Source organism: Suricata suricatta, chromosome 4, assembly GCF_006229205.1.
Source record: "Suricata suricatta isolate VVHF042 chromosome 4, meerkat_22Aug2017_6uvM2_HiC, whole genome shotgun sequence".
Taxonomy (NCBI): Eukaryota; Metazoa; Chordata; class Mammalia; order Carnivora; family Herpestidae; genus Suricata; species Suricata suricatta.
The window spans coordinates 46,776,624-46,794,065 of NC_043703.1; the positions used below are offsets into that span (position 1 = coordinate 46,776,624).

General features: G+C 35.8%; 1 protein-coding gene across 1 annotated transcript; it reads left to right on the top strand.

Moving 5' to 3' along the window:
* Positions 1–322: 322 nt before the first annotated feature.
* Positions 323–1,554, top strand: LOC115290564 (syncytin-1-like). The gene is given in 2 exon segments (XM_029938456.1): positions 323–1,427; positions 1,430–1,554. Coding segments are annotated over 2 exon segments (1,230 nt in total).
* The last annotated feature ends 15,888 nt before the right edge of the window (positions 1,555–17,442 follow it).

Below are 17,442 nucleotides of genomic sequence, written 5' to 3' on the forward strand. Positions count from 1 at the left end.
ACACCTAATTGGGTACAAGGCCCTGATGGAGTGTTTCAACACCCTCTTCTAGCCACCATAGATTGTGGGTCAAAAACAGCTTATCAAGTGGTTGTAACTTCGGGGTCCGGTAGCCGTAGTATAAAATATTTCTGTGTCCAAACCACAGGTTATTCCTGTGGCAGACAGCTGTCCCGGGCTCTGCCCATGCACCACCTTTTATGACACTATGCACAGTAGTTGCTATAGTTCTGTCCAGCATTGTATAAGTAAAAATGAAAATAAAACATATTTCATGGCCATCCTAGGTCAGAATGCTCATGCTAAAGGGAGCGATAATAACATGGTGATGCAGTCCTCCTGCCTTGGCACTGTGGGAAAACCTGTTTGTTGGAATGTGTCCCCTCCCGTTCATATCTCCAACGGAGGAGGACTGCAAGATCAATACAGGATGGTCAAAACCCAAGATAGAGTTCAGAAATTAATGGAGGAATTAAATCCTAAGTTTAATTATCACCCTATAGCACTTCCTGGACCTCGAGATGCTACTTTAGACTTTTCTGTTTTTTCCATACTGGAAAGTGCCCATAAAATCCTAAACACTACTAATCCTTCATTGGCACAAAATTGTTGGTTGTGCCTAAAAATAGGGGTGCCTGTGCCCATGGCCCTCCCTCAGCAACATGACCTTACATTCAGCAATGCCTCCTGTGTAATTATCCCACCATTGCTAGTGCAACCAGTATTATTCCATAACGCCACTTGCCTCTACTCAACTCCCCACAACGACAGTTTTGGGATAGACCTAGGATTTGCCTCCTCTTTCGCTAATTGCAACTTCACTCACAACTATACATCCCCTATCTGCTCTAGTAATAACACTGTTTTTGTATGTGGCAATAATAGAGTTTATACTTATCTCCCCGCCAATTGGACGGGGCTGTGCACCCTGGCCTTCCTTCTCCCGGATATCGGTATCATTCCTGGAGATGAGCCTGTCTCCCTGCCCAGTTTTGATTACATATCCAGCCGATGTAAACGGGCAGTTCAAATTGTTCCCTTACTGGTCGGCCTAGGGCTGGCTACAGCAATTACTGCAGGATCTGCAGGATTGGGTGTATCCATGACCCAGTATAATAAGCTCTCTAGACAACTAATTGCTGATGTACAAGTTCTTTCCAATACTATTCAAGACATCCAAGATCAGGTGGACTCCTTGACAGAAGTTGTCCTACAAAACAGACGAGGCCTTGACTTACTCACCACCAAGCAGGGAGGAATCTGTTTGGCTTTACAGGAGCGGTGCTGTTTCTATGCGAATAAATCCGGTGTTGTCAGAGACAAGATCCAAAACCTTCGAGAGGACTTGGAGAAAAGAAGAAGGGAGCTTGCTGATAACCCCTTTTTCACTGGATTCCATGGACTTCTGCCTTATATTCTGCCCCTCTTTGACCTATTCTGGGATTGTTGATTCTGGTATCTCTGGGCCCTGTTCTGTTTAATAAAGTCATGGCATTTCTGAGGCAGCAAATAGATGCTATCAAAATGCAGCCTATCCAGGTCCATTATCACTAACTCGATATGGCCGATCAGGAGGCTGATGAAGAGCTATATTATGGCAAGAGGCGTGGGCTGGTTAGCCAATGACAGGTAAGAGGGGCCTTACCATCCTATCAACCTAAAACAGGCTACTCAGGCATAGGCTTCTGAGTATGCCCATGACGGGTAAGAAGGATTGGTGGGCCCCCAACCCAAGACAGGCACAGTCCTTTCCTTGCCTATACGATCACATTTTGGAAAAAGCTTTTTTCTTGAAAATAAAAAAAAGGAGGACCTGTGGAGAGCTGCCAGAAGAGCAGTCAGGGGAAGAGATGTGTGCCCTGACCTAAGATCAGCCACCTGCAGGGCTGGACAGTGTTATCACTCCCAGCTCAAGGCCGGAGACAGCTTGGCTGGACTTTCTTATCGGCTTCTCAGACGCTGTGCTAAAACTGCGGCTTCTGTTTTTTTTTTCTTTATCCTAGCCCCTTCACGTGACCGTATTTCTTAGCAACTGACCTGTGCTTTCTGCTCTTTATAAGATGAATGTTTTTTCTCAATAAACTGAGGCTTGATCAGAAACTTTGTCTTGCCTCCATTCTCTGTGCCCCCTGCCCCCCAATTCTCACTCCCTCCCTTAGGACCTGCGTTGACGGACCTGCGGGCCGGGTCAATAAAGAAACATTTATAATAATATAATAGTAGTAAGGGACTTTAACATCCCACTTACAGCAATACAGATCACCTAAGTAGAAAATCCACCAGGAAATAATGGCTTTGAAGAAACACTGCGCCAGATGGACTTAACATACATTCAGAACATCTCTTCCTAAAGCAACAGAATACACATTCTTTTGGAGTGCACATGGAACATTCTCCAGATCACATAACAGGTCACAAATTAGCTCTCGGAAGTACAAAAAGATTGAGATCATACCACATATATTTTCAGATCACAATGCTATGAAACTTGAAATTGACCCCCCCCCCCACACACACACACAAAAACTGGAAAGCACTCAAATACATGGAGGTTAAAGAACACATTACTAAAGGTAGGTTAATTAGGACATGAATGGGTTAACCAGGACATTAAAAGAAGAAATATACAAGTATATGGAAGCAAATGAAAATGGAAACATGACTGTCCAAAAACTTTGGGATGCAGCAAAAGGAGTCCTAAGAGGGAAGTATATATCAATTCAGGCCTATCTCAGGAAGCAAAAAAAGTTCCAAATACACAACCTAGTCTTACATGTTAAAAGAGCTAAAAAAGGAACAGCGAAAAGCCGAAAGCCATCAGAAGGGAAATAATAAAGATTAGAGCAGAAATAAAAAGCAATAACAACAACAAGAGTAGAACAGAACAATAACAACAGTAGAACAGATCAACAAAACTAAGAGCTGGTTCTTTGAAAGAATAAACAAAAATGATTAACCCCTAGCCAGACTTATCAAAAAGGAAAGAGTAAGGATCCAACTAGATAAACTCATGAAAGAGGAAAGATCACAAGTGACCTCACAGAAATACACACAATTATAAGAGAATATTATGAAAAGCATATGCCAACAAATTGGGCAATATGGAAGAAATGGACAAATTCCTATTAACTCACAAACTACCAAAACTGAAACAGGAAAAAATAGGAATTTTTAACAGGCCCATAACCATCTAAGAAATGGAATCAGAAATCAAACATGTCCCACAAACAAGAGTTCTGGGTTCTCAGGGATATTTCACCAGACATTTAAAGAAGAGTTAATAACTATTCTCACACTGTTCCAAAAAATAGAAATATAAGGGAAACTTAACTCATTCTACAAAGCCAGCATTAACTTCATTCCAAACCCAGATAAAGATCCACTATAAAGAAGAATCATAGGTTAATATCCCTGATTAACATGGATGCAAAAATTCTCTACAAGACACTACAAATCAAGCCATAGTACATTAAGAGACTTACTCCTCACAGTCAAGTGGGGTTTACTCCTGGGCTGCAGGGCTATTCAATATTCACAAATCAATCAATGTGGTACACGACAGTAATAAAAGAAAGAATAAGAACCATTGTGATCTTGTCAAAAGATGCAGAAAAAGCATTTGAAAAAAATGCAGCATCAGTTCTTGATAAAAACTCTCAACAAAGTAAGGATAGGTGGAGCACACCTCAACAGCAGAGAGGTCATATATGAAAGATCCACAGGTAGTATCTTCCTCAATGGGGAAAAACTGAGAGCCTTTCCTATACAGTCAGAAATAACCCAAGGAGGCCCACTCTCACCATTACTATTTAACATAGTGTTGGAAGTCTTAGCCTCAGCAGTCAGACAACAGAAATGAAAGGTATCCAAATTAGCAAGGAAGAAATCCACATTTCACTATTTGCAGACAACATGATACTCTATGTAGAAAATCCGAACGACTCCACCAAAAAAGTTGCTAGAACTAGTACATGAATTCAGCAAAGTCATGAGACATAAAATCAATGTGCAGAAATCTATTGGATTTCTATACACCAATAACCAAGCAGCATAAAAAGAAATCAAGGATAGATCACACTTGCAATAGCACCTAAAACAATAAGATAACTAGAAATAAACCTAACCAAAGAGGTAAGAGATCTATACTCTGAAACTATTGCTTAGTTATGAAACAAATTGAAAAGGAAAGAAAAAAAATGGAAAAACATTCCATGCTCATGGACTGGAAAAACAAACACTGTTAAATGTCCATACTACCCAAGTAATCTACACATTTAATGCAATCCCTATCAAGATATTAGAAAAGGAAAAAAAAAAAAAAAAACATGTCCCTGAACCATCCCCCCCGCCCAAATGGAATAGGAGAAAATTTAAAAAATAGTTATGGCATATGCTGACAATGATGTAAAAAAACTGAATCATTCATATATTGCTGTTGGAAATGTGAAAGACTAAAGCCACTCTGGAAAAGTTTGGCATGCAATGCACATGACCCAACAATTGCACTCCTGGAAATTTATACTAAGACAGTGAAGACTTTGGTTTATCTAAAAATTTACACACAATTTTTTAAAGACATTATTTTATTTTAAATGTTTATTTATTTTGAAAAAAGAGAGAGCAGAGGAGGGACAGAGAAAGAGGCAGAGACAAATCCAAGCAGGCTCTGTGCTGTCTGCACAGAGCCCAACACAAGACTGGATCTCACCACGAGTGAGATCGTGACCTGAGCAGAAATTGGGAGTTGGAGGCTTAATTAACTGAGCTACTCAGGCGCCCCTGTATACAAAATTGTATAGCAACTTTATTTTCAGTAGCCAAAATGTAAAAACAATCTATGTGTCTTTTAGTAGGCAAATAGTTCAAACAAACTGCGGTGTGTACATACCTTGAAATTCTACTCAGCAATAAAAAGGAGCAAACTATTGAAACTTGGAACAACCTACCTGAAGAACCTCTAGAGGACTCTGCTAGGTAAAACAAAAATCTCCCAAAGGGTATATAGTGTAAGATTCCATTTGTATAATACCCTTTTTATTCTTATTTTTGAAAGAGAAAGTACAAGTGTGTGTGTGTGTGTGTGTGTGTGTGTGTGTGTGTGTGTGTGTGTCTGTGTGGGTGTGTGCATGCACATGCTCCCGCAAGTGGGAGGGGCAGAGGGAAGAGAGAGACAATCTCAAGCAGGCTCCGGGCCCAGCATGGAGGCCAACACAGGGCTGGATCACAAGACCCTACGATGCCGCCCTGAGCTGCAATCAGAAGTCAGACCTCCAGCCGAGTCACCGAGGCATCTCCCATTTGTACAATATTCTTAAAATGACGGTATTAGAGAAAACTGAGTAATATTCTACAAAGTCTGTTCTTCTGAAAAACAGATTAGTGACTCTGAGAGGTGAAGGGGGAAGGAGAGGAATGGGATGGAAGAGGGTGTGACTATGAAAGCACATAAGGAATCCTTGTGGTGATAGAAATGTTCTTTACCTAGACTGTATAAAGACAGCACTCTGCCTGTGATACTGCACCACAGTTTGGCAAGATGTGAGCATTGTGGGAAAGTATGTCATGGTAATTAGGCTTCTCTGTTTTATTGCTTGAAACTCCATGTGAATCTATAACAATCCCAAAATGAAAAGCCAAAAACAAATTACTCTAGTTTAGCGTATAAAATCATGTATTAAAGATGAAGATATGTAATTGCAAACATCCTTCTATTTCATTTACATAAGTGAAAGAAATTACATACTCACTTATATAAGGATTTTTAAGAAAGTAATTGCTAACAAATATATTTAAGTAAAATAATAATGGGAAATTTTGGTCAAAGTTAAAATAATTGATATGCATTCTTAAAATGTACATGTTCAACAATATTAGTTAAGAGAAATAATATTTACAGTAAGATAAGAAATATCTAGTTAATTAATGTTTAATATAGTATTTCTATCAATAATCTCCTTTGAAAAAAGTAAAGTAATGAATTTTTTGGATTAATATTGCATAATTAGAACACTAAGTGATTTTGAAAGATAATTCATATTTAAGTAAATATAAGAATGAGAAACTAAAATAAAGGCAAATGTTGATAATTCTAAGCACATGGTTGACTGTATTGATGAAACTGAAAATTTATGATATTGTTCAATTTAGCATCAGCATTTAAAAATACATGCAATATCACCAGAATGTTCCTATTCTAATAATAGATTATTGCAATGTGTAGGCCACTGAGGAACATACTATTATAATGAGTTCAAACCAGATTCATCTGAGTCATAAAAATATAATGATAATAATATGATAATAATGATGATAAAATGACTTGTACTAGGTCACTATAGTGAGTCAGGAGTAAATGTAGTTAGAAAACTTAGGTGATCAGCCTATCCACTAAATCATGCTGCCTTTCTAATTTTAAGCACTCAATAATAATGAATATTCATTAAACATGTAACAGCAAAAATTAAAAAGCAATACATCCTGGCTGCCTAAAGGGGAATAAATGGTTTCCACTTCTGGTCATTTGCCTTCTGCACCTATGGCATTACCTAAGATATTAATCTCCTTTATTATTTCTGGAAATTGTTGGCTTTAACTGACTGCCTATTGTAGCTATATCTTTTGCTATGCTTAGAGGAACAGAGAAATTCAATTCAATAGTCATATCAAATTAAAAGACCGTTGTTTTCTAGGGCTGCCTTAACAAAGTTCCACAGACGGGGTAGCCTAAACAGAAATAGATTTCTTCACAGTTCTGGAGGCTAGGAAGTCCAAGATCAATGTTTCCACAGGGAAGGTTCCTTGTGAAGGCCATAAGGGAAAGATCTGTGTCAGGCCTCTCTCTCTGGCTTACAGGTGATCCTCTCCCCATTTCTTTACATCACCGTCCGTCCATCAGCAGGCCTGTGTTTAAAGTTCCACTCCTTATGCCACCAAACATATTGGATTAGGTATCATCCTAATGTTCTCATTACTTACTTACTCATGTAAGGATCTGGTACTTCAAAAATGTCACATTCTGAGGTACTAGGAGTGGAGGGCTTCAACATAAACATTTTGGAAGATCCATAATTCAGCCCATAGTGGACATAATGCCTTAAATTTTCAGCAAAGGCATGAGAGTGGCAAGAAGAAACTGAAAGCAGAGATTTATAACTCTCCTTTAAAAATGCTATCAAATATTATATTTAAATGACTACCTTTGTAAAGAAAAGAAGTTAGGGTTGTATTTAACTTTGGTACTCAGTGACATATCTTGTAGAGCTTCAAAGAAACATCAGCAAGGTATTAGAAGGATTATTCTATGTATAATAAAAACCACTAATTAAATTACATCATTTTATTAAGACTGACTAGGTAAACATTAACAACATTTTGGGAAATTCATTCTTGCCTCTAAAATATAACTGAGTTGTAGTTATCTCTATTCACAAAATTACAAGAGAAAATATACATCCAAAGGCTTTTTCTGATGGATCACAACTTGGAATATGAAAGAGTCATGCAAGCAGTTGACTCATATGCTTCTGTTATCAAGGATTATTTTTAAAATGATCATCATCAATAGGGCATCAATGCTGCTTTATGTCAATTATTAATAACTTTATTATTTTTTGAAATAAAATTTATTGGCTCTTCATCATTATCTATTATTTTATAATAAATACATGACACTCCTCTATATAGTAGGATCATTCAGTTTTGTGAATGGGTCCATAAATTAAAATAGTTATTGATTAGTTTATAGAGATTCATACTGAGGGATTAGAGGTGAAGGCAGTACGGCGAAGGTATCAGATTGACTTTGGTGATCTTCGGTAAGGTAGATGCCCCATTTTGCTTTACCAAAGAAACTGCTCGGGGTTTATTAGTTAGGAGAGTAAAAGAACTCCAAAGGAGGGGAAAAAAGAAATCAGTTTGTATTTATTTTAGAGAGACAGAGAGAGAACAAAAGTGGGGGACAGGGAGAGAGAGGAAGGGATGAGGGAGAGAGATGAGGGGAGAGAGAGAGAGAGAGAGAGAGAGAGAGAGAGAGAGAGAGAGGAAAGAATGAATTAATCTTAAGCTGGCTCCACCCTTAGCCTGGAGCCCACCCTGGGCTTCATCCCATGACCCTGGGATCATGACCTGAGCCAAAATCAGGAGTCGAATGCTCAACCAACTGAGTCACCCAGGCATTCCAGTTCTTCTTTACTTAAAACTATACTTGTATGTTGGTACACACACAGGAGAAAGCGAGTGAAAGAAAAGAATCTTAACAAAAAGCAAAGATAGCAGTCTATGCTCAGTATCATTAAGCTTTGATACTGTTTTAGTGTTAAACACATGGCATTACAGAATGTGTGTATTTTACATACAAAATACTTTAAAGGTCAGAATCAATCAGCTGTATTTTACTTGTCATGCCTTCAGGGCTTAAACAATATAATAAATGAATACTCTTCTGTATTTTAGTTTTGTTCCAGCCTGATTGATTCTCTCTAAAGCCATCATGAAGGTCAGTATATTATAGGTCAAAGGCTGTTGTGAAATGGGAAAAAAAAAGAAAAAGAAAAGTGAGAATAAGCACATACAACCTGTAGAGATAAAGATTTAATCAACCCTACAGGTAACAAGTATGGTAGCCATACAGTAGTTCCTAAGAGCCTTGTAAAATGTTTATGTGGCACAGAATTTCATAATAGGAAGAAAACTTTCCTCTATCAATTTTTTTGTAGCCTAAGGACTAAAATAGTGATTTACAGTTTCAGTATTTGGGATATAAAAATACACTAAACTGAAAGTCAAAAGAAGAAGTTCTTGTATAATGTGCCAATCATGACCATTTTCCAGTATCATAATACCTTATTTAAAAATCCGAAGATGCAAAATAGCACTTGTTATATATTATATAAAAGAACACAAACTAGTCAATACTTAATGTCAATGTTTATAAAGATATAAAATAGGGACTAAATGCATCATGATATAAATTTTTTCTAGAATGTTGACACAATGTGTATGGAGTAATCAATAGAATCTTATTAAAATGTACTATGGTCTCTGGTCCTCTTTTGAGGGTATATGCCCTAAAGGAAAAAAAAAACCATTTTATTCAGCACTAGCTTCCATCTATGAATAAGGACAATTATTTATGGGAATGATTAAAATTGCTTTATGGTGATTTTAGGGTAGCCTTGTGGCAACAACACTTTAATTAAAAGCTAAGCCATTAAACCAGATTTGTTGGAATTTTAATATTTTGAATGTACTTTTATATACATTATTCTAGTTGACTGCTATTTCCTACAGAAAAAGGCTGTGTGACTCTTGCTACAGGTCCATAACTTCTTTAACACAATACTGAAATACAAAAGTCTCCTAAAATTTAAATTTATCCCACCACAGTCTAGGCAGCAAAACTGACCTGAATTGATGTGGGAAAGCTGACAGACCAGTTTGAAAATTCATTTCATAATAAGGTAGGGATATGTTTGCTGCTACAGATCATGCTGGGGCCATTTTATATATCTAACATGGGGAACAAGGAAAATAAAATTGAATTCCGAAATATATGTAGCACCAAGGGATTGGGATACAAGATTGTTTTCCTGTTTTCCATGGAAATGAGGATAGCATGACTGGTAAAGTTTGAGTTGGTCAAGATTATGTAATTATGGAATCTACCTCTACTTTATAAAGTAATTACTCCTATTCCCATTGATCCATTGCAAAAAATGAAGACCAAGAGTTTTAAATAATTTGCCAAATGAACCACATCTAAAAATTGACTGTACTGACAGCAAATTTCTCTGTTGCCACCAATTCACATTCTTAATAGTATACTATCTTGCTTCCTAACACTTCTGATTTTTATTGTTTGCTTGCTTATTTTTGGTTATTCCTGTAGATCATGTTGTGGCTTCATTGCAACTGCTATATAAATGTCAACTCTGATGTGGTTAAAATATATTTTACCAATTAGCTAACATTAAAATAAATTTACTCATCAACTGACAGAACATTGATTTCTGTAAATCAAATATACATCTTTTAAAGTGTCCTTACATTCCTTACCATGGTCTATATCACACTTTTCTACTATGACCTCATATATCCTCAGACACTCTCTTTTAAACTATTTCCCCTTCTTGATTTCTCTAAAGCCTTTTTCCCTGATGTGGTGCATGGTGCACTCTCAGTTTTTATATCATTATGCTCCAGTGTTCGCTCATCTGAAAGGGCTTTCCAGAACATTCTACCTAAAATAGCCTCCCCCCCATCATCACTCTCTATCCTTTCTCTTTATTCTTCTCCATAATAGTAATTGCCATAATGTATACTGTAATTTTATTTTTTAATTTATTAGTTGGTTCTCAGTTTTATCCTATTAAATCCTAAGAAAGACTTACTTCCATGTATTTTTTAACATCCAAGTATCGTATACCAAAAAGACAGCATGGTTTACATAAGCATTCAGTGAATAAATAATCCATTCCATCACTAAGATCATGAATTTTTTATCAACAATTGTCTATTGCAATTAACTTGATAACCCATGTCTTTACATCTCTTAGGATCTCCCTTACTCCTGTTTTCTCTTCTGTATCTAGCTTAATTATCTAAAAAAAATAATAAGAATAGCCTTATTTAAATATGTTCATGTTTCTTCCCAGTGCTCCATCCACAAGAGTTTAAACCACTTGAGCAGCTTCTTGTTGCTCTGAATCCATGATATTCCAGAATATTCTTCACAGACAGATCCCTGCCTACTTCTTCCACAAGTTCGTTCTCATTTGCTTTCACTCTTTGCTTTTTCTGCAACCTCAGTAATCTCCCTTCAGCTCCTATAATAACCCTTCCCATGTTTCCTCCACAGAGGCCTTCTGTCAAAGTGGACTCCGCTCAGAAAGGACCCTTTCCTTTTTACCACATACACCTTTCTCTTAGATACCTCTCTTTTACCTCAGATCCAAATTTTCAGATCAATTTCTTTAACATGTCTTTCAGTGAACCCCTGACAATGTCAAATATTTCTAAATATGTTTCCAGAATATCAAAAATTCTTCTCCTTTGTGTAGTTACCACAGTTGCAGTGTCATATGTATGCGTACATGCATACATGTGTGGATATTTGCCAAATGGCCTGTCTCATGCATTAATCTGTAAATCTCAGAAGGGTGGGTGCTTGATTTTTCCTTAGCCCTTGTTGTGGACTGAACGTCTGTGTCCCTATACGCATTAATATGTTAAATGTTAATACCCAACGTGATGGCATTTGGAAGTGAGGCCTTTGGAGGTAATTGGATTATATGAGTTCATGAGGGTGAACCCCCCGTGATGAAATTAGTAGCCTTTTAAGTACCTTATAGTATAGAGACATGAGCTCTCTGGTCCATTGAGGACACCACAAGAAGGTGGCCATCTATAAACCAGAAAGATGCCTTCACGAAGAACCCAAGGAAGCTTGTATCCATCTTCCACAAATGTGAGAAACAAATGTTTGCTGTTTGAGCCACCTAATCTAAAATGTTTTTGTTACAGTAGCCTGAACTAAGAGATCTATGTATCACCAGTTTTTCACATAATGCCTCACATAACAGTGACTCCAATACTATTTATAGAATAAATAAATGGCTGGTTGAATAAATGAAAGCTATACTGGCCTTTAAGACATCCACTCTACCACAAAGGAAAAAGCTGCCATGATAATATATGGCTGTCACTTCTCTTTTATGTGAAAAGAATAAAGGAGTGTAAATAGGAGCATGGGCGGTACGTCGTGATTTACCTTCCCTCCCACAGAGTATCTTTTCTTCTGTCAACTATATGGTTTTCAATCCGTTCCATACTTCCACTGAGGTTATAGGAAATATTCCCCTGATGGTTGGAGGAATTTTGTAAATCTATGGTGGGGGTGGGGGAGTCTTACTACTAATGATGAGCATCTAAGGAAACAGCATTAAGATAAATCATAAATACAGATAAGTATCTTGGAGGGGGCAGAAAAGTAAAATCAGTAAGAAGTCTAGCTAATATAATGAGTATCTCAGCATATACCATTAGAGGATGATGCGATACAATATAATTCAAAGGGAGAAGACTAATTAGCTTAGTTCTTCAATGGACATAACAAATATAACTTGCAAAGGACAAAGAAAAAAGCAGTTTGAAACTAATATCTCAGAATATAGAACACATTTATGATTCTATTCTTTCATACATACCCATGATACATATATTTGTATGAATAAAATAAAACTCTTTTAAGTAATTCTCACAGAGACCACCAAAATTACTTGCCAGTCACTCTCATAAATTTGGTGGCTTGTTTTTTTTTTTACACATAGACTATTAAATATTTAGTTTTCCTGTACCAGTAGTTATTAAGTAATTCTGTTATACAGGGTTGCCTGCTTTTTAGTCAATGATTTTGAGTCAGGAGAATATAAAACATGACAAAATGAATCTAGTTATATCTATGTCACCTTGGTCAACTGATTTTTAATATGATTTGTAAGTGGGAGAAAAATATAATACAATTAACCAAATTTTCTAATTAATTATTTTAAAGTATAAACATGAGCTTTTGGTTTCTTTTTTCAATTTTTATAATGAAGACTCAAGGTATTTACTTTAACACACTCAATTTAGCATCCCAAAAATATGGAATGAATTATAGACTTGGATATGCCAACATATACTTGTGGGCATTTAAAATAATCACAGCCTTACTTTCTGTGAAATGTGCTCTAAGGATAGAGAATCTAAACATAGATTTACTAATAATGTCATTTAAAGTAATTTATCAAAATAATTTAAACTCCACCATATTTGTTTTGGAAAGCCAGGACAGATTCAAAGTGAATGAATCTGACAAAATAAATGCACAATTTTTAGGATTCACAAGCTTCCACCAATGCTAACAAAGATTCCAGATTGGTAAATGTCTACATCATTTTCTATTTTATATGTTCTCATGGGTAGCACATCTATTGAAGATGACAAATATGAATTTGAGGAAAGAAGGGGATAGAGAGATTAAAACTACAATGCATTTTCTTCGGAGTCAAGTATACCTGAACCACATTCAGGCTTCTTACTGTGTTATCTTAAGAAAATTAATGAGAAAATGGTGAAAATAGTAATACTGACCTTGGATGATTACAAGTATTAAATATTTCATGTAAAACATACAACACATTAGTAAAGGGAAATAATGTTAGCTCGTAATGCTACAATTGTTTAATAAAATGTGCAATTAAATCATTAATTTTAATTCAATTGAGTATAGTAGGCATCATTTTACTCTGCACTAAATTGCTTAGCTTGAACCTCTTTTTTTCCCTTTGTGCCCACAGAGACTGACTTAAGCCTGGTGGGGTCCTTTGTTGGACAGGCAGCGGGTATTTGTTATATGCAGTTTACTCAGTATGGTTGAACATCATCATCCAAAGTGAGATTTTGAGAAATTGTTTTTAGAACATAAAATACTAGGGAAAGAAAGCACCTATGTACTATCTTACTAAATGTATATTTATGGCCAAGTTTATGCAGTTGGTAAATAACTTCAAGTTCATTTCACACAGTCTACCTAGTGGGAGCAGACAACTATGTGGACAAAAAATTTCTTTATGGAGTAATTTTGGATAGTTTCAGGAGTTCCACTAAAGCCCCTCATCTCCTATCTGTTGCCTGGAATTATTTTTATCATTAAGAAAGAATTCTAGCACTAGACACAATGTTACAGTATTTCAGATTTATATCCGTGGTATAAAACAATTTGGATTACTTTCTTTTTATCTGATGTCTTATTACTCCAACACATCCTTCTCACCTGAATCACTAGAGCATCAGTCTCACCTCTGCTCTTACAGAAAGTACAGAATTTCAGGTCCTGCCTCATATTTACTGGTTTGGAATTTGCATTGTAACAAACTTCTGAGCTGATTTGTTTGCACATTAAAATTTGAGAACAAGCAATCTTAAATGTAGAAGACAAACAGCAGGACCTCTAAATAAAACCTAAGTGGATAAGGATAAGAAAGAAGTCAGAAATACTGTGGAGTTCTGAAGAGAAAAAAAAAAAAAAGGAGGGTTGTCATAAACACAAACTAAATGAAAGATAAACCAAAAAGGAGTGCTGGATGGCTATGATTTACAGTATGCTTGTTTCCCATTTTTCTCCCTCTCAGAAAATATAAATGCCATTTTCTCAGATAATCAGACCACAAATCCAGGACTTACTTTTAATCATTCACTTTTCTTCACATCCTACATTTAATCCATCAAGTACACTAACTCTATCCCTAACTTTTCCACTTCTTATCTCTTCTCTCATGCTAAGTCCACATTGGTCAAGGCAGATCTGACATGAAGACTGATATTTATATTCCATTTTGTTCCTATTCAAAAAGTTGCAGTTACCTCGTAGATTTTGCTACACACATTTCACTTTCAACTTTCTCCTACAAGTAGGATATAGGGGATATATGGAGCAAAATCCACCTAGTGAAACTTTTCTAGAGATTACCTGAAAGAAGAAAAAGGTAAAATAATGTGTAATTTTTTATGCCAACCCATCATTGGGGTTGGGGAGAGACAGAAAATAACTCACTGAAGGTATTTAACATACTTAATAACTGATATTATAATTAAATGGAGTTTTATAAAATGAGATTTTTTAATTCACCTTTACTAAATGAATACATACAAGTACTGTGTATGCAGGGTTGTGGGGCTTAGAATATCCTACGCACAGGGAACTAAGAAAGCTCTAAATGACAAAGAGCTTTGTGGTCCATGAATACTAAAATTTTGGATTTTATCCCCAGGGCAATTGGAAGTCTTTACACATTTCCTTATAAAGACTCCACTAAACACAAGTACTTAAAAAAAACACCCTAATCTTATTGTGGTTATCAATTTGCAATATATGTGTATTAAATCATCACACCGTATATTTTAATCTAACAAAAGGTTGTATCTTAATAAAGTTGGAAAGATAGAAAGTAGATGAATGTTCAAATGAATACATAAATGCTTTCATACTCCAGTTTCATACTGCAAAATTCTTTTTTCATAATGTGGTCAATAATTTCTTTGGTATGACTGTTTAGAAAGAGAATAATTAAGGCACAGTTTAGCAGGTTAGGGGGAACGTGATGAGGCCCTAGGCTAAATACTCACAAATGAGGATGGAGAGAAATGTAGTTAGATTATAATTATGAAAGCAGTAATGACAAAATTTGTAATTTTGGACATATTGTCAGAGGTGATTCTCAAAGTATGGCTTCTGGATGGGGTGAATGATGACACATTTTAATGAAAAAAATATGATAAGTACTGTTAAGTATCATTTACGCAAGAAGAAGAAATAGTGTCCATTACCGGCATTATAAAAAACCACTCTCAAAATTAAGATGAAAAGTTCTTGTAAACACTAATGTTGTTGCATTATTGATGCGTATTTAGTTTGAATTAGATTCTATAAAGTATGCTATGTAACACTGTCAGTGTTTGAGACATACTACATATCAGACATTACATTAAACAGTTTAATGTATTATCTCTTTTAAAACCTTAAATGATCCGATGAGGTAAGTTCTACCATAAGTTCCATCTTATAGATGAGGAAATGCAATTTCAGAATGACTAAATAATTTTCCCAGTTATACAGAAGTTTATTGAATAAGCCAATATTAAACCAGCGCTACCTAAGTTCTGTATTTCATCTCTGTTGGCAGGAATTCCTTTGAAAACAGATGGTACAATCAAATATGTTCATGGTAGAAGTTTATGAGGGACTGATTAAAGACATGTGAGAAAGACTAAGGAGAACTAGCAGGAGATGATTGCAAAACGTTATCTCCCTAGGTCTGGAAGGGACAAGATGACAGGAATGATTGTAATCCAGAAGCAGCTGTAACACTTGGCTCTAATGGAGGGGAGAAGATTTCCCTGATGGATCTGGGGACATAGTAGAGGAACATAGAACTCACAGCCTATAATCACAAAAGGAAAGAGCCAGGAAGAAAACCATACTTCTTGAAAAAAGGGGAACTTGTCCCAATCCAACTGATAAAACAGGGAATTTTGCATTTACTTATGTGAGAATTTCTTTGCAAGAAACACTAGGTAAACACAGAAGACTGTACCTAGCTGAACAGAGCAGTGTAGGGGCATGCAAACACACACATAAAAACACCTCATATATCTACCAGCAACTTTGGTTTATTGCATGTGATAGAAGCCAGGCCATCTACACCTGGTGTTACAATTGTGTTTCCCATCTCAGGTAACTCTCTTTCACCTATTTCACAATAACTTCCAATTTGCACCTCTCCCATATCTACTTCCATAAGCAAATGTTGAGTCTCTTTCAATAGGAAGGGCCATATTTATTGTGGTGTTTATGCATTTCCTAAAGGGCCATATTTATTGTGGTGTTTATGCATTCCTTAACCATTTAAGAAAATGTAGAACTATGTGCTACCATTTTTATAAGGTTTCTGGTTTTTTTTAAATGTAGGTTTCTAAATGTTTCACTGGTGAAGGTTTTGAATGTTATGTTCATTTTTCCCATTAGCACTATGGTTTTAACTACATAATTTTACATAAAGCAGTAGTAATTAGGAAGATATTTTTGTGATTTAGAAAAACTGTAACTCTCCTATCCAAACTCAAGTAAAATCCATAGAACAAAAGATCCAAGAAAGTCCTCAAGTTCACCTACCTGGGGCACAGACACTAAGACTAGAAAGTAGAAATGGGAGAGGAAACAAAAAATATCTACCTTAAACCATTATACTGTTCTGCTTTACATATGAGAAATAAACATTTTCTTAAAGATCTATAATTGAGTATGAAAAATTATAACCAAAATGAGGATATTAATATATCATAAATTTATGTTTAAAGAGGCCACACAATATAAATATACAAGTTACTGACATATCTAGAAGATTTAGTCATTAGTGACAAATACAGAAGAATAAAATAAGGAATAAGAAGGATTGAATATATTCAGATACCTAACAAAAATATTTTTGAAACTTAAGGTGGTCTGAAGCATAAAATTCAAGTCTTCAGTGAATTTTAGGAAACAACATGGTTAAAATAATGTGTAACATGTAGAAAACACAAAACAAAGTCAATTAAAAATAAGTTATGTGGTTATTAGATGGAAAGAAAATAAGGACTCAGCTTTTCCTTCATATTAGTAAGTAGCAGAAGGCAATTTCAGAATTTTCAGAAAAAATATACAACCACTAAATTCTATACCAAATTATGTCATTGTTCATGGGCAGTGGGAACAGAATGGTACTCTTAGATATGAAGGCATTCATATTCTTCATGAGTGACAGAGTCATCCTAGGAATACTCCTCAGGATAATATTGTATCTGAGTGAGAAATTAAACAGAAGAGAATAACCAAAGCTAGAGGGCATTTCTGAAGGACAGAGA